At 42.2% G+C, this 18,220-nt stretch overlaps 2 protein-coding genes across 18 annotated transcripts in view; one reads left to right on the forward strand and one right to left on the reverse strand.

The window, feature by feature from the left end:
• SRPK2 (SRSF protein kinase 2) overlaps positions 1-8,087 on the forward strand; it is a 247,824-nt gene extending 239,737 nt beyond the window's left edge. For 13 of the 17 annotated variants that reach the window (XM_027574830.2, XM_027574839.2, XM_027574835.1 and 10 more), the window contains one exon: positions 3,689-3,873. In XM_027574830.2, the coding sequence (XP_027430631.1) occupies positions 3,689-3,873 (185 nt within the window). Of the gene's footprint in view, positions 1-3,688 lie in introns of all 17 variants that reach the window. The other 4 variants (XM_027574823.2, XM_027574824.2, XM_027574827.2 and 1 more) reach the window with 2 other exon arrangements.
• A 294-nt stretch (positions 8,088-8,381) lies between these two features.
• KMT2E (lysine methyltransferase 2E (inactive)) overlaps positions 8,382-18,220 on the reverse strand; it is an 87,562-nt gene continuing 77,723 nt past the window's right edge. The window contains 11 exon segments of the mRNA XM_027574819.2: positions 8,382-9,424; positions 9,427-10,002; positions 10,864-10,961; positions 11,138-11,263; positions 11,367-11,455; positions 12,246-12,532; positions 13,536-14,099; positions 14,241-14,297; positions 14,649-14,899; positions 15,402-15,546; positions 15,707-15,961. Of these exon segments, the coding sequence (XP_027430620.2) occupies positions 8,486-9,424; positions 9,427-10,002; positions 10,864-10,961; positions 11,138-11,263; positions 11,367-11,455; positions 12,246-12,532; positions 13,536-14,099; positions 14,241-14,297; positions 14,649-14,899; positions 15,402-15,546; positions 15,707-15,961 (3,387 nt within the window). The 3' untranslated portion in view covers positions 8,382-8,485.

Consider the following 18,220-nt stretch of genomic DNA (forward strand, 5'->3'; position numbering starts at 1 on the left):
ATTCCTAGTGTATGGTTTGTGGGGCTGGAGCCGGTGAGTGGACCTGAGTTCCTTACCAGATGAGGCTGTCCTGCAGTAGCTGCACAGGTTTGGGGGCTTAGGGTTTACTATGTAACATTTATCAACTATTGTTTTCTTTCTTTTTTCTTTTTATTTCTATTTCAAATTTTTATTTAAATTCTAGGTAACGTACAGTGTGATACTGGTTTCAGGAGTAGAGTTCAGTGAGCCATCACTTACCTACAACACCCAGTGCTCATCGCCACGAGTGCTGTCTTTATGCGCATCCCCCACCTAGCCGCCCCCCCCCCCCCCCCCCCCCCCCGCACACACATACCCACCTCCCTCCATCAACCCTCAGTTTGTTCTCTTTCAGTTAGACTCTTCTTATGGCCGGGCGCCTGGGTGGCTCAGTTGGTTAAGTGTCTGCCTTCCGCTCAGGTCATGATCCCAGGGTCCTGAGATCGAGCCCCGCATCGGGCTCCCTGCTCAGCGGGGAGCCTGCTTCTCCCTCTTACTCTGCCACTCCCCATGCTTGTGCTCTTTCTCTCTCTGTCAAATAAATAAAATCTTTAAAAAAAAGCCTCTTATGGCTTGTTTCCCCCTTTTCTCTTTTTTTCTTCCCGCTGTGTTGATCTGTTTCGTTTCTTAAATTCCATGGATGAGTGAAATCATACTTTATCAACTATTTAGAAGACTGTTTCATATTGAAATGAACATAACTTGTACATGTAATCATAGGGCCTAGGCAAGTTTATATCCTGTTTTTTTCTTGGCATTAGTTTTTCCAGCTACTTACATGGTCCACATATTCTTTTTGGAGGTAGTTCATTATTCTGTGATTGCAGTATTGTTATGTATTCAGTAACCAATTGGTGCTTAGGACTGTTTTGCATATTGCATGTTTCCTATTTTCCTGATAGCATCTTTGCACATAGTTTTCTATGTGGGATTACCTGGTCAAAGGAAGTCAGATATTCTGTTCTTTGGAAATACCTGTATCGGTTCATAGCCAGTAGATTTTCATGGCCTTTCAGCAGTGTATTGTTTTTTTTTTTTTAAAGGTTTTATTTATTTGACAGAGACACAATGAGAGAGGGAACACAAGCAGGGGGATTGGGAGAGGGGGAAGCAGGCTTCCTGCGGAGCAGGGAGCCCGATGCGGGGCTCGATTCCAGGACCCTGGGACCATGACCCGAGCTGAAGGCAGACGCTCAACGACTGAGCCACCCAGGCGCCCCAGCAGTGTATTGTATTTTATCACTACTATTATGCAGATTTTAAGGCATCTGTCTCAGTAAAGCTTGTCTCTGCATAGAAGATTGTACTTAATTTGATGCCTGTTGATGGATTTTAGTTTTAAACTGGCACGCTCAGAAAGAGATTCCTTCCTTCTTCTGGGCAGACTGCTTCTCAGCAGGTGCATCCATTCGCAAACCTGGGGCGTGTTTGTTCCTGGTCAGAAGAGATGAAGGTCAGTGAAGTCTCTCCCCTTTCCAGAGAACTTGCTTTTAGCTTGTTATGTGTGAACTTTCTTAGTTTCCTTTAACCTTGCTCTGCTGAGAGCCACAGTCACTGTAAAATCTGTAGCAAAGCTGGTGTTTGGGGGCACCTGCTTTGCATCTTAGGGGCACTTTGAAAATTACTCTTATGATCATATTCTTGTATTCTGTTTTTTTAGTACCAAACATTGTGCCATGTAATTCCCCTCCATGTTTTAAGTCAAATAATATTCATCGAGCAGATGGATCTTGGTTTGTTGGTTTTTAACCCCCATTCTCCTATTACTGAGCATTTGTAATTTTGCAGTGTGTGTGATTTTGGGGTGTGGGTGGTGGCTGCTAGGGGTTATTACCCTAGAGCTGCGATTCCAGATGCAAGGGGAGGAACTTGGAGTGGCGGCTCTCAGACCCCGTGGTCATGGACACGGTCTTCCGTCCATGGGAGGGAACACTCTCCTCTCTGACGGCAGGCCCACCTCCCTTGTAACATAGACCCAACCGACAGTTCTGCACGCCGTGCTGGACTCTGTCCTTGGTCCTCAGAGTATCTTACGTGCCATCCCTCTAATGGGAAACATTGTTCCGGATCCTGTGCACATCACGATTATAGCTCCGTAGACAGACCAGTTCATAAGAGTGTAATTGAAAGAGCATGTGGGCAAAGAGAAAAAATTCTTGTGGGTCGAATTACAGGTCATTTCTCCTTGTGTTTTTGTGATTTTCTGTAACGTTCTTTTATTGTCTTTGTGAGTAAAGAAAGGGGGGTTGGTCTAAACTGAGATGCACAAATGGGTGAGACAGACCAGGTGTCCCGGGAATGCAGACCGTGAGACCGTGAGAAGCGTCCCCGTGGCTCAGGTGGCTCGGGTTCAGCCGGGAGAGGGGACAGGAGACCAGGCCCTGGCAGGAGGCCTGCGGGCCTGGTGCCTGCCCCGGTCAGCCGCATTGCGGTCGCAGGATGGGGCTCTGGGCCCCGAGCACGTGCAGGGACTGGGCTCCAGGAGCACTTCCCTCAGCTGTGGGAGCTGCTCGGGAAGACTCGGTGGGCATCCATCGAGGCCTCTCCAGGGACAGGGGTGGGGTGTCCTGTGAAAATTTCTCACTGGAAGAGAAAGGGAGTTACTCCTAATGAAAGGTATCCTCACCTTTTAGTAGTTTGACTTGAGACAACTTTTCTTCCTATTCTGGAAAAGGCTGTTAAAGTTCTCGCACCATCTACTGGATTGTCAGTCACCATTGCTTGTCAGTCGGGGCTACTCGTAACCTACGCTTTTTATGTTGCAGCCAGCACATTTTCAGACTTCAACTTCAAGATTTGATGTCCTGATCTCTTAGACGTTACAGCAAATGTGTAGAAATGAGTGGTATTTGATTCAGGTTGGCCTCTAGAGCTGGGCTGCCTGGTGCAGTAGCCACTAGCTAATAGTGGCTGGTTAAATTTAAACAAAGGAAAACCAGTTCCTCAGTCGCACTGATAACCACATCTCAGGGGCTCAGTAGTCACATATAGGTGCAGCGGCCATGTTGGATAGTGAGACAGAGTACGTCTGTGCCATCAGAGAAGGTTCTAACAGCGATGCTCTAGAGGGAACCACTCCCTTTTCTTTGCATGGTAACATGCGAAATAATGGGCCAGTGGGTTTCTGTAGTGTGTATCTTAAAGCTTTCTCTCAGCATATTTACAAATTGCAAAAGATCTCACAATGGAGGGAGAGTGCCTTTGTCATTCTTTGCAAATGGAAACATTCCGGGTGGGAGCGCCTGGCTGGCTCAGTCAGAGGAACACGCAACTCTCAATCTCGGGGTTGTGAGTTTGAGCCCCACATTGGGTGTAGAGTTGACTAAAAAGATGTATACATAAACTTAAAAAGAAAAAAAAAAAAAGAAAACACTCTGGGTGGACTCAGCACCTCTACTCATTTAAAGAAGCCTGGAGCTGATTCGAATGAACTATTCCGTTTTTGTTGAACCCCTTATTTGCATCTGCTAAGCTTACTTGAAATACTACTGCACAGCCACATAGACCTTGAAGGATGATCACCTGGGTGGGGAGGGGGGAAGGTGGCTTGTTTGGTGTTGCTTAGTGTCGGGCAGGTAGGTGTCTGCTTCCTCACACGCCTGGCCGGACCACCTATGGGAAATGCACATCTGGAGCTTTCTTGACCCTGCCTGTTTCTTTCCTGTAGGAGAGCTGCGGCATATCACCAAGCTGAAGCCCTGGAGCCTCTTTGACGTCCTTGTGGAAAAGTACGGGTGGCCTCATGAAGATGCTGCACAGTTTACAGATTTCCTGATCCCCATGTTAGAAATGGTTCCAGAAAAACGAGCCTCAGCTGGCGAATGCCTTCGGCATCCTTGGTTGAATTCTTAGCAGATTCTACAAATAGAGCATTCTGAGCTAGCAAATGTTTTCCAGTACATTGGACCTAAACGGTGACTCTCATTCTTTAACAGGATTACAAGTGAGCTGGCTTCATCCTCAGACCTTTATTTTGCTTTGAGGTACTGTTGTTTGACATTTTGCTTTTTGTGCACTGTGATCCTGGGGAAGGGTAGTCTTTTTGTCTTCAGCTTAGTAGTTTACTGACCCACTTTCTTCTGGAAACAATAACATGTCTCTAAGCATTGTTTCTTGTGTTGTGTGACATTCAAATGTCAATTTTTTTGAACGAGAAATACTTTCCCCCTTGTGTTTTGGCAGGTTTTGTAACTATTTATGAAGAAATATTTTAGCTGAGTACTATATAATTTACAATCTTAAGAAATTATCAAGTTGGAACCAAGAAATAGCAAGGAAATGTACAATTTTATCTTCGGGCAAAGGGACATCATTCCTGTATTATAGTGTATGTAAATGCACCTGTAAATGTTAATCTCCATTAAATATGGGATGGGGACTCAAATTTCAGAAAAGCTACCAAGTCTTGAGTGCTTTGTAGCCTGAATTGCATGTAGTGGACTTGAACTGCTCCCAGGAGCCGTGCAGACTTTTCATTCCGTAACAGTCCTTTTACGTTGGATTTTAAAGTGGCTCTGAGTTATGTCATTCCCTATATGGCACTTTAAAGCAAGAAAAGACATGCTTTCATTCTAAGATACGTATTATACTTTTAGCACTCCCATTCATATTTTTGCATATTTTTAAAAGTACTTTAAAGGAAAAAGAGCAATTTCCCTTTAAAAATGTGATAGCCCAGAACCATGTGGTGTTGCCTCCTCCAAACACTGTAAGTTAAACTCTACATAGATTAAATCGGACAACAAAACCATGTGCAGTGTGTGGAATGAGAAAAAACAAAATATTTCTGTATATATATATTTTTTGGAAAAGTTTGCTTGTGTTTGTCCAAAATCCAGGTATGGTAATGCAGTTAGCAGTGCAGCAGGCACGACCCGAGCTGGCAGCTGCGAGGTCACAGGGATCACGCTCGTCCCCTAGGCAGGGGGACGTGCGGCTACAACGTCACTAGCTTGTTCATTGTCTTCCCATGCATTGAAGTTGAGAAAACGATTTCCCTTTGCAGGTTGCACACGATTTTGTTTATGCCTTTCCTTAATGTTGTAGAATCCAGGACACAAACCATAGTAGGCAATACAATTTTAGAATGTAATATACGGAGGTGTATTTAGCCTCTTTTAGAAGTCAGTGGATTGAATGTCAGGTTTTTTAAAAATTTTACATTCATTAAGGTGCCTCGTTTTTCTTGACTTTGTCCATTAACATTTATCCATATGCCTTTGCAATAACTAGATTGTGAAAAGATAACAAGTGTTGTAATAATAATCCATTGTTTGAGGTGCTTGCAGTTGTCTTAAAAATTAAAGTGTTTTTTTTTTTTTTTTTTTTTCCCCCAGACATTGCCTTGGTCATTGGCCTATATTTGAAGCGGTAGAATCAACAAACATTTGTTCTTTTAGTGTAGCGTAACCCAAACTAAAGGAAGTATCAACATTCCCGTTGCAGGAAAGGCAGCTGTAGAACATGCATTATTGCTTATTGTAAGGAAATCATTCATTGTTTTGTAAGAGTAGAATATGGATTTAGAAGAATTGCTGTAGGACAGATGTACTACCTAGAATGTCAGTGATTGATTCTTTTTTTATTCATGTTCCATCAAAAACATACTACTTACATTGTGTTTGAGCATTGCAAATTTATTCTTTTTAACAGTATTCACCTTGAAGGGAACAAGACACATCATTTCGGGAGTTAGCATGCTCTCACACATCGCTGTGAGGTTCCTTAGGCATTGTGCATGCTGGGGTCTTCTGACGAGGCTGTAGGTTGTCCTGTAGGTTCTACGACAGATGGTTGCTGCAGACTGTTTCTGTAGGAGCCATGCTCACAAGAACCGAAAGGTCTGTCTGTCTTCCCTAACTCTGAAGAATTGGTGTCAGGGTTTATAGCACACTTGAGTGAAATTGATCCTATTAGGCAGTTTCGGCTCATGTTAGGAAATAAACTCGATTGTTAGGAATTTGTAAAGATCAGTCCCTTATAAAAGAGCCTAACTGGTTTACGATGTAAAAAAGTTGTTCTAGAAGGAATCTCCCATTTGTATTAGGTATAGTATGGTTTTTAGCAGAATCTTGGTGGCTTGATGATAGAGAATACTCCGCTGAATGGGCAGCACTGGTTATGCAGCTCCCTGCCGCCGGCTCGGTGGTTTTGGTGAAGGTCCTGGCTTTTCCTCTCGTTAGTCCTTGTCAGGTCTTCACGGAGAAGGACAAGCAGTGGATCGTGATGGTAGCAGATGAGAAGCTGGCTGTCTGGAAATTAGAACTGCTCAGAGGCCAAAAAAAGCAAATTTAAAGGCTTCAGGAAATCATAAACTTTACAGGTGAAAATTGATTTATTATTAACTTGCTGCTGCTTGTACCTGGACCATACCTGACTAGTTAAACACGATAAACTACTATTTCTCCTTGGGTAGAGAACTTCAGTTGAGATTATTCCTTAAATTCCAGTTTCTCTTCCATTGTTGTTTTTGTAACTTTTCATGAGACAGTATTTGAGAGTGTATGTGCCCTTCATCAAGGAGTCAAGGAACTACATTAGATTTTGCAGTCCATAGAAACGCTTCTCTATCAATTATTTGTGTAGTAGGCAGATTTATAACAGGAATTTTAAATCCTTAGAAGGCCAGTCCTTTTAAAGAGGCGAATAATGCTACTCACTGTGCTAACAGTTAACCACCTTTGTTCTGTGAAACCGTTGGGCCGGGTGACGTAGAGCCATGTTTTCTTGGACAAGTGTTTCTCTAGTGAGTACCGTAGGTAGAACTTTGTATGCTAAGTCAGGAAGGGCAGAGTTGACCCGAGTTCTTTTAAAACTGGAAGCTGACTAGGATTGAGCCAAGCCCTAGTGCAGTTCTCTTCATGTACCATCATTAGCTGGTTTTCATAAGGAAATGGACATTAAAAATTACTGTAAAACATGAGTTTCATTACTGCCAAATATTAATCCAGCCAGTTTTAGCTTGATGTTTTTCTCCAAAGCATTGAATGTATGTGCTGTGCCAGATTATGTCAATTAGGTAAAAATTGGAAAAATGTGTTCATTACTTATGGTTCTACTTAATTAATCCTCCTAAGAGGTAGAAGACAAAGAAAGATTTATTTTTCCAAAACAAAAAGTAGAATTGGGTATTTCAGCAGTGTCCAAGAGGCTATTTTCATTTCACTTGAGAGCTTTAGTAGTAATGCTGTTTTCGTTTATATGCCCGAACCAAATTTTTAAGACCTATTACTTTTTTTTTTTAATACTATAGCTAGAGAGTAAGTGTTAATTTAAGGTTTTCAAATAATTTTGATTCATCAGTAGGACGTTGCAGTCATGCATGTTCAGCAATGTACAAATGAGATATGTGTGTTGTCAGGCAAAGCTACACCGTGTTTTCGAACAGTTGTCAGTTCCGGTCTAGAACTCGATCACGTGTAATACTTGAATGATACGGGTTCACATTTTGTATGATGTCAGTTGGAGGTAGAACCTCCACCCAGCAGAGTTCCCTGCAGCACTGACAGGAAGGAGCGCTGCAGGAACAACCCAACCCCTCACTGCCTCCTGATGTCCGCTACAGTCCAGCTGAGGTAGGTGTAGCTGAAGAAAAGGGAAGGCTACTGACAAACTAGAGCTGAAAAAAATGGAACTTTTGTAAAAAAAAAAAAACTTGTTTAAACAGACTCCAATCTCAGAAGTTGTACAGGACAATTTGGTAAAACTGACATAATTGTGATTTATTAACATGAATTAAAATGCCCAACCAGTGCTTCAATGTGACAGTATATTTAAAATAAAAAAGAAATTAAAGGCCATATACTGTACTACTTTCACAAAGATCACACAGTTTTGCAGACTTGTCATATGTACAGTGCTATATATCAAATGAGAAAAGCTGTAAGCAATTATATACGCAAAAGAAATGCAGTATTTACAGTTTGTCAGGAGACATTAAAAATCTATACATTAAATTACATTTTGCTTGCAAATAACCGATAAAACAAAATGAGCCATGTCCACACCAAACTATAAAAATCTGTATTGCATTTTTTTTTTTTTTTTTAATATACCTAAGATGCACTCACAGAACTGCTGACAGGAGAAAAATGAAAATCCTCATAGTGCCATTACTTAGCTGTGTACTTAAATGCATATGTATAAAATAATATAGAAAACATTCACTAAATGAATTTTAACTGCAACAATAAAATTTAAAGATCATGTAGCATCAAATCTACTGCCAGAAAAACAGCTGGAATGTTCACTTTACAAAATAAAGATACCTAATACTGGCTTAACAGCACATTTTTTAAGGAATTTTAAAAAAGCAAAAATGGGAAAAATACAATGAAAGAGCACTGGTTTTTTTTTTTTATACAAAGTTTCATGTACAAGCTTTAAAAAGTACCTTAATAGGTACATATGAAATATACAGTTTTTATCTTACAGAACATTTTAAAAAATGTTTTTGGAGTCCATTTTAATGCCACCCTGAACCATGGTAATTGTTCTGAAATGTCGGTGGCACCTGTGCTCTGTGGATCGGAATCTGTCCAGGCACTGGGGATGCCTGCTGAGGTCCTTGAACCCCATGTGGCAGGGCCACAGAGCCAGGGTGAGGACAGAACCCTGAAGCAGTCGGTGTCGGAATACTGTTTGGTCCTTGGGGCTGGAGATGAGGACCTGCGACTGGTAATGGGCAGTGTGGCCCTGTTCCAGAAGGCTGGTGTTGGGGTCCCGGTCCCAGAGTGGTGTGATGTGTGGCTGCGGAGGGGTACGGTGGTACGGCTGGATGAGCACTTGCAGGAAAAAGTGGAGGTCCTTGATGAGGTGGATGGTGTAAGGCTTGAGCAGAGGGGGGATGGTGCCCAGAAGCCAGCACACTGGAAGGTGGCGGCGGCGGCGGCGGGGGGGGTGCTGAATTGACCACATGCTGGTGTTGTGCTGGTAGACCTTGGAGTCCTGCAGAAGGATGGGGTGGCGGGTGGTGGTGAGGGGCAGGACCAGGAGGTGGCGGGGGTGGTGGCAAATGATGTCCAGCGGTTTGAGAGTGAATGTGAGAGCCGGGGGTGACCGCGTGAACAGGCCCTACGACGTGAGTGACAGAGTGCTGCTGATGGGAGCTGGGCTGCGGTACGAGGTGTGGCCCGGGGGCGGGGGGCGGGGGGGGCGGGGGGGGCACCACAGCCGGGGCAGTTTGATGGTGAAGCGGAGGGTTCGGAGAAGGCAAGAAATGGCCCGGAGTGACGTGGTGGCCTGGAGCGGGCTGCTGGCTGCTGGCGCCCGCAAGTGCTTGATTTGGTCCCGATGCAAACACGGCCTGTTGGGAAAGACCACCTTTAAGCTGGTTGTAACCCTGAAAGTTTGCGGAGGGCTGCTGGGGTTGGTAGTACGAGGAGGAAGACGGCGGCGGGGGGGGGCGGGGGGGGGCGGTGCCGTGCTGCTCAGACTGGGGGGGGTAAACTGACTGTATGTCGCGGCAGATTGTCCTGAGGGGGTCTGTGTGAAGAGTGCTCCAGACGGCGCCTGCTGAGTACTGGCTGGAAGATTCTGTGCGGCTGGGTAGAAACTTCTCTGAGGCTCACGCTGAGGTGTTCCCACTTGAGGTGACTGTGCGTGATGAGGCCTGTAGGGCGAGCCTAGCTGCTGGGTAGGGGGCTTTGGTGAGAGATAACCGTGCTGCACAGGCGGGTGGGGTGTCGAGGACTTAGGAGGATTTTCTACGTGAGGGGACGGAGGACAGTGCAACTTGACCGGTGCGGCGGATGGCAGCTTCTGGGAAAGTTGCTCGGCTGAGCTTCGAGCCAGCGGCTGAGGAGGAGGGTTCTTTGGAAGTGCTTGGGTGTTATTTAACAGCTGCTTCTGGGGGAGCTCTGCTTTCAGGTGCACCCCGTTCTCCGCTTCCGACGCGGTAGCTGTTGCCTCCCAGTGGGAATCGGACTTAGTGGGTATTTTCCCATGCGGCTGAACAGGAAGTACGGGTCCCGGGGAACCAGGCTGTGGAAAGAAAACGAATCCCGTTAAGGAACGTCTTACATATACTGAGGTTTGTTACCAGCGGTACTGAATGTTACTTTAGGGTTCACTTTAGAAAGGGGTACAGGATAAGGTGGATTAGGAAAGTCCATCACAGAGGCGTGGGATCCTGAAAAGGCAGCTTTTTCAGTAGTTTAACAAGTTCTGGTACTGAGCTTCAACTGAATTTCCTGGATTAATTTTTATGGAAGACAAGGAAAGAATGGTCTTTACCTTCAACTTGCCTTTTCCCCCTCAGTGATCCAACCTGCTTTTGAGCCTTATTCTAACAGAATTCTAGTAACCTCCAGCACTTAGCAAGTTTCAATTCCGTAACAGGACTTGCTGCACCCACCCAATCAACCGGTTTGGGTAAATAAATGTCACCCAAACTGTTGTGATCTGAAACATCTTTTACAGTGTTCATATACGAAAACCAAAGTACAAGACCACTTAAATTACATACGAGGGAGAAAGAAAACCAGTCTCCGATCCCTCATCTTTAGTTTCCACAGATCCTGCCGCCACACGAGACCAGCACATCTTCCCGAATCAAGGACGGTGATAGCATTTCTTCTCAATGCATTGTCATCTGACCTTTTGTTTTTAGAGAATTGACTGAGTGTGGTCCAAAATTGTATGAAAAAACTGAATTTCCTGGGGTGACAGGGCTGGACCTCTAGAAGAAAATGTAAAGGACTGAAGCACAGTGAGCAGGTTAGACCATCTGCTCTCAAAGTGTCCAAAAATCGCAAACTGACGCTTCGTACAGCAGGAGAATCTCCGCATGCATGTGAGAACCCACTTTCCTGAATGGCCATGTTTGAAGGTCAATTTTATTACCTTGCTCATTTTTGAAGGGCTTTTACAAGTGTTTTGAGAGGTGTCTGGGGATGGACATTCACTTGTAGTCATGGGCTCTGGATTTTCAGGGTCAGGATCTGTAAAGGAGAAGAAAGCCAGAGTAAACGTGACATTGCATGACCAGCACTGCCTTGCGCTGACACTACAGAGCAGTGTAAACTCTATGCAGCCCAACTCTGCAAAAAGGCATTCTCCTTCCTCATTCAAAAAGGCTTTTAAAACAATAACCATGATAGGTCATCTGCTTACTGACCTTCTGTAAGTTCACTGAAAGGAGGGACTGGGCCCTTGGGTTGCAACTGGGGAATGTGATTTGAATGAGATGAAGGTGAAGACGGAACATGACTCGGTGAACATGGGACACAGGGTGACTCTCCCCCTAGAGATGAAGCAGACCCAAAGAGAACATTAGAACTGCCAAGAACGAGGGTGCACAGGGATTAGCTGGCTCCACTTTTTGGCAGAAGAACAAGCTCACTTACCACTGTCTTTATCTTTTCGGTGATCGCTGAGAAGTAGCGCACGCTGGTAACTCCTTTCTCTCACTTGCTCCACTGAGGTTGAAGCGGTCCTTGAACATAAAATCATACCATCAATTCAAGGAAGCTACTGCCAGCTAGATTAGTCTTTGTTCTTGATGGTCAACTTGTCCTCTCAGACCAAGGCTTTTTGCTCTGCTGGGAAAATACTCAGGTGTAAAGCTTTGAAAATAGCCAGACTCCAATCCTGTCTTAATTTCTTGGTTGGGGGCAGGGGGGGAGGGGGGGGCTGAAGTGCATCCGCATTCAGAATGTCACAGCAGGTACCAGATATACCCTTTACAGATCACCTTGTATCTGGACTGTAGGGCCTAGTGGGAAGGGGACCCAGGAGGGAAGCGAATGAGCCCTTCTGCCCTTTGCCAAGACCCATCCCATATCCAGCTTCTGCTGTTCCTACTGAAGAAACACTAAAACTTGGTTGTTCTTTTCTAACTGGTTAGGGATATATGGAAATCGCAGGATGCCGACTATGATAAAAGTTCTTTGGAGAGGAATACTGTGAAAAAGGCGAAAATTGTACAAGAGGAAACAGTGGACCCTTAAGATAGACCCTATCAGCAAAGAGGCTCTCCCAAAATTCGGACCGCAAATGTCCCTCTCCTTAGAACTGGGGGAACAAGAGCAGACAGGAAGAGAGTTCACCCCAAAGCTTGTGCTGTTTAGAACAGCACACTTCAGATCTTTGCAGATCTAGCTGTGTTCATAATCAGCTATAGAAAAGATCCTGCCTGGACAATAAAGAACAGAGACTACTTGAATTACAAGGGATGACACTTCTCAGTTCTACAGTTAGCAATGGGCTCTTTTAGACAGGCTTACCATTGAACTTCTGGGTCGTTCTTCTCACTGGCAGAAGCTTCCTTAACAGGACAGTTATTGCTGGTTTCTTCTGAAGCAGCACTATAAACCGTAGCTGGTGTCGGTAACGGCAGGCTAGCGGTGCCTTCTAGCTGCTCCCCGCTTTCACTCCTGTTGCCGCAGCCATCACCACTGTTGATCGAGCTGCCGCTTGCGTGAGGTGACACGCTAACCAGTGGAAAGTGCTCAGCCTTCGAGCCGCTCTTCCTGGCTTCCCGCTGTCTTTTACGGTACTCTAATAGAGAGACCTTCAGCAAGAAAGAGAAGGAAAAGCAAATCTTTTATTCTTGTTTTATATGTCAGAGTCAAGCTATTCTTTTTTTTCTCAAGAGAATTAGTATATTTACATTAGGAAAATTATGTAAAATAATTTGATTTTCAACAAATAATAATAATTAACAATTATCAATGCCTATTATATGCCAGGCATTGTATTTAGATGATTTACATACATTATCTCATTTAATCCTCACAACAACCCTATGAAATAGGTATATTATCATCCCCATTTTACAGATGAGGAAATTGAGTAACTCACTCACTCAAGGTCACACAGCTGGTGAGTGTTGGAGCCGGGATTCGAACCTAGGTCTTACTTGAAAGCCCGTGCTCTTTCCACTATACTACATTGCTTCCCACAAAGTTGCCAACTGGACTCTGTTACAAAAATTAAAAGCACACATCACTAAAATTCTTTGACTTGCAAAGCAATAAGCCTATTAACAAGTAAAGTAAGTGTAGTTTATCCCATTTCTCTGAAATAAGGCATTCTAATTGTCTCAGTATGTCTGCTGCCAACCAAATAATGGTGGTAAGTCAGGGAGCTTAAATTATTATTTATAGAACACTTTGCAAAATACTCATATCCATGGCTGAACTACTACAGATATTATGAAGAAAGAAGCATTTCTCCAATACGAGGCTGCCTGTTTTATGTAAAATAAGGATAATAACACAAGTATTACTCAACTCTGTTTATTTGGCTAGGAAGTAGTTATTTTGAAGTTACTCTTTCAGTGAAATAAATCATCTTGAGGTTTCGATCTCTGAAACCGTGCTTATAAGCATTTTCCGTATCACTAGAATGTTTTACTTCTCTGCAAGTATTTTCTGAGCATTTACAAAGGTTTAAAAGTGTACACATCAAAACTTTGAGTATGAATGCCTTACATAACACATAACTGCTAGTAACCCTCAGAAGTAGTATGAAAAAGACACTATTAAAAGGACTAAAATCGTTAAATTTGTAACCTTTTTCTTTTGTGGTGGATTCTGGGGTGTGCAACTTCCGTCGATCAAATTGTCATTAACAGTCCGTCCGAAACCAGAAACAAGCCCATCTTCTGAAGTACAAAACACAGGTGTTTCCATAAATATGCCTCTAGTATCATCCTGCACCAGGCACTTTGACTCACTTATTCGGAAGCCTCCTCCAACCTCCAACTGATGGGAGGGCGTCAGGTCCCTCAAGTTAGAGTTTACTGAGAAGTTAACTCCTGCTCTGTCAGGACTCTTTACCCAGGAAGAATACATTGTGCCCCGTCCAGAGTGAGTAGATTCCAGTTGGCTGTTAGAATCAGTCCTGTCATGTGTAGGTGGTTCCATGGTTTTATGTAAGGCAGTTTGCTCGATTGCATCGAGTCCCAGCTGAAGGTCTGACACAGATTCCTTTTCTCCAGGGCACTGTCTGTTGACTTCAGTCCTACTCCGAGGGCTGGTATAACCAATAGTCTTTATTTCTTGCAGACCCAGGTCAGTTAAATTAGAATTTCTAAAAGGCCCCAATGTTAACATGGTTGAAGATCGGTCATATCCCTGTTTACAGAATTAAAACAAAAGAATTACACAAATAACCGTATCTTGAGACTAATTATTTTAAAATCTCCCAAAAATTTACGCAAAATTAAAAAAGGAAAAGGTCACCAATTTAAATAATCTTTTTGGATAACACCTTACCTCTTGATTATAAGTGCGTCTCTTAATTTCTGGAGAACTTTCTGGGGAAGAAATATTCTATATAAAAGAAGTAAGTAGAATTGAAAATTAAAATATGTAACTAAATCCATGATATTTATAGAAATGAAAACTAACTGTTACACAGACTTTGGTTTTAAACTTTTTTCTGTTTCCATTCCCCACATAAGACCTCTGCTTTAAGGTCAGTTTGATACACATATAGCCATTAGAAAGTTATGCTCATTTTAATAAGAAATGTAAAAGTTTAAATTCACATCAATGCATGTTCCAAATTTGCTCTTCTGGTTTCTTAAAAACTTTTTTTCCCTACTCAAAGCACAATAGTTGTTGGGGGTGGGGAGCTGTTAAATACCATCCCCACAGGTTTTCTTTTCCCCCATTTCTCACCTCAAAGTGCATGGTATTTCCTGGTGTGCCAGGAGTTACTGGGGTAACTGGTGAATATATGGGCTTATAACCATTTCTGCAAGCTTCATCATCTGATTTTACCCGTGGAGGAGTAGCAAATGATGGGTCCGTGAGAGTAATATCTGTGTGAGTCGGTGTAGCATACGGTGAAGGAGTAGGTGTGGAGGTTTCAGAGTAAGCAGAATCTAGCAACTGATAAAGTCTTCGTTTTTTTAGTGGTGTAGTTAGATCTGTTGGTGTAATAATTCATAGACGTTATGTTACTGGTATTTGCTACAATCTATAATACATTCTGGGAAAGATCAAAACATCAACAATAGTAATTATGATGAATTTCAGCCCCAAACCAAATTTCAGGGTTTTTAAAGATTCTACTAACATGAAACAGTCTCTCCCCACCCCCACGTGAGTTAATTTTACTATTACAGCACAAATTATCTTGCCAAATGGCTCACAGGCCTAGGAGTCTCTGAGAAGGCTTAGAACGACAGATGTTAATTTATTTCCAAGAGTTCTTTTCGATCTGAGAAGCAGCCCTAAAATTCACCCATAAGCCCCAATATACATGGTACTGTAAATTTAAGGTTTTCATGTTTATCTTTACCCAAAAGGTTAGAGGACAGAAAAAATATAACAAAATGCTTCTTTTATCAAGTGAATGTGTCTGTTATATAAGCTGTATGCGTCCTGCCACACTCGTCACACTAAAACAACACCGAAAAGAAATTCCACCTGGGAGGGAGCAGCATTCATTTAGTAGCAGTGGACTTTTACTTTCACCATTGACTGTAGGACTCCTGGATCTTTCTTGACAGGGTGAATTAAATCTATGTAAAATTGATGAGTTTTCCTCTTCTAAGGCTTGTTTCAACCATCGCTGAAATACATAACAAATGAATAGAAATCAGTTTGTAGCTGTTTATATAGCCTATATATGTAGACTGATTCTAAAAGCACTTCACTACCAGGAATGGTAGTTAAGGAAGGAGACTGGCCCGTGGCTCATCCTAGATTTCTATATCCAAAGAAAACTTTACCTTCTTGCATGAGCCAGAAATGTTTTCAGTAGGTTCTTTTCTTCTCCTTTTTTCTGAAAGGAATGGTGAAGTAAACCGAATATAGTGCTTAGGAGTAGAGTATACATGGGGACTGTAGGCCAGGCCTGGTAAGGAATTGAGCTGAGTAGCTAACACTTCAGGATCTGTAGTTATGCGCAGAGGCCTTTCTGAAAGGCTGTCTGAAGGTTTTCCTGTCTTCTCATTCTTCTCACTTAACCATTCATTGACCAAGTGCTAGAGAAAAGAAGAATTTGGATCATTCTATATGTAACTCACAGATTCCCCTATTGAACATTTTGATACCAAATTTGAAATTGGTATTTTCCAAAATGATACATTAATTGAAATCATTCATAGATGTCCAAAAATCCAGTACATCAGTACATTATTACACTTCTTAACTTCTCTTACTCCTAAATTTTTTATACAACAGTACTCAGCCAGGAAGAAAACACATGGTACCTTTTGTAAAACAGCAAGGTCTTAAGAGACATCAGTACTATCTTATAAACACAAATACTGAATTTAGGTTTGTTACTGCTTCTGTTATCAGTGTGTAAGAAAAACCTGATTTTATGCAGTTTTTCTACCCCGGATGCCTATCAGAATCTCTAGATGATGAGACAACTGCATATACATTTAAAAAAAAAAAAAAAAGGTGTCAGCATTGACAATCACTATTTGAAAATTTACATAGTCCTTTTTCAGTTAATTCTGTTAATTTATTTTTATCCCATGTATCTAGTTCAGTCTTTATTGGTTATATGAATATACCTATTCTAAAATATAATGACTACTTTTTTTTTGTAGGCTAGCTATACTTATTTAATAAAGCAGTTGTAATGGGCATGGAAATAAGGATTACATCTGTCAGCACAAGCACATTTTGTTTGCTCTGTGGGCATATCTTTTCTATCTGGTAATCATATGATATTCTTGTTATTTTTACTCTAAGTATAATTTATTAAAAAAATAGTACTAAAAGTGGTATATGCATTCTCACACATAGATACACACACATTAAAACAATAATCTACCGACACGGTCTTCCAGTGACAATCATTAAAACATTCTAGCATTTTCCCCCTTCCTCCCCCCTTTTTTTCAATGTATGTACAACTGCATATCTTGGACAAACTAGAGAAAGCTTGTGGAGTCTGCAGCCAGACTGCCTGGGTAGGAATCCGGGCTTTGCCACTTACAACGTGACTTCAAGGAAGTTATAAAACTTTTCTACATCTCATTCCTTATCTGTAAAAGAAGGGTCATACAGAAACTAGCTCTGGGTTTTGGTTACTGTGGTTATTGTGAGGATTTTTTTTTTAAAGATTTTATTTATTTATTTGAGAGAGAGAGAGAGAGAAACAGCATGAGAGGGGAGAAGGTCAGAGGGAGAAGCAGACTCTCTGCTGAGCAGGGAGCCCGATGCAGGACCCGATCCCGGGACTCCGGGATCATGACCTGAGCTGAAGGCAGTCGCTTAACCAACTGAGCCACCCAGGCGCCCTATTGTGAGGATTAAAAGAGCTAAATAACATATATAAAGCTCTTCAAGTAGCATAGTATCTGGCCCAGAGTAAGTACTATGTCTTATTACACTGAATGAAGCCTTCACATTAGGGGAAATCATGATAATTTGGTGCTCAAATAGTATGTTTAAAAGAAGGGAATACCATCAACAAAACCTGTGGCAAAGGAGGCTTTTTTAGAGAATCAAATGGGAGTAAAAGTCTACATCTCAGACCAGGAATTTAAATAAATTGATAGCACCACAATAATTTAGCCATTTAAAAAATTAAAAGGCAGGAATTATGTCATATTTGTAGTTAAAAAAGTAGCTTCTCTTTTCAACATGAGTTTTTCTTTTCACTGATCTAAATTACAAAGAAAAGTTGCAATTATTTTTTGTCCCTCCAAAGTGGGCAAAAATAACTGCTCATTGTTTGATTTTTTTTTTAATTCCAGTATAATTAACATACATTTAAGTGCTCATGGTTAAGGCAAGTGTTGGCTTGCTTGTTCAAGATCCATGGGGCAGTAAGGAAGAGTACAGCCTTCCAATTAGAACTGTGTTTAGATCTTGTCTCTAACTAACCCTCTGATTCGCCATTAAAGTATACTCCTGGGTTCATCCTAGATGTTTACTGAATATACTTCTCCCGGTTTCACAGTACCTCAAACTTGTAATGAATCTGGTAAGAACAAGATAAATTAAGTTTCAAAACGTTCTGTTATATAAGTGTACAAGAAGAATCCAGTTATGATCTAATCCCCCCCCCCAAAAGAGCCCAAGGATTACCACTTTGATATCTCTGCTCCAATCTACTAGATTCTACTGGGAGCTGGGGGTGCTTCCTAAGGATGTTCTGTTATTTCTGAGCTGTAAAGCTCAGGGTGGTTTATCTCAGTGAATAGTTTCCCATAACTGCTTTATTAAGTGACAGTTTTTCAAAGATGGATAAATTCCTCTAAAACTACCCCTCTTTATGGCAA

This window comes from Zalophus californianus, chromosome 12 (assembly GCF_009762305.2).
Source record: "Zalophus californianus isolate mZalCal1 chromosome 12, mZalCal1.pri.v2, whole genome shotgun sequence".
NCBI lineage: Eukaryota > Metazoa > Chordata > Mammalia > Carnivora > Otariidae > Zalophus > Zalophus californianus.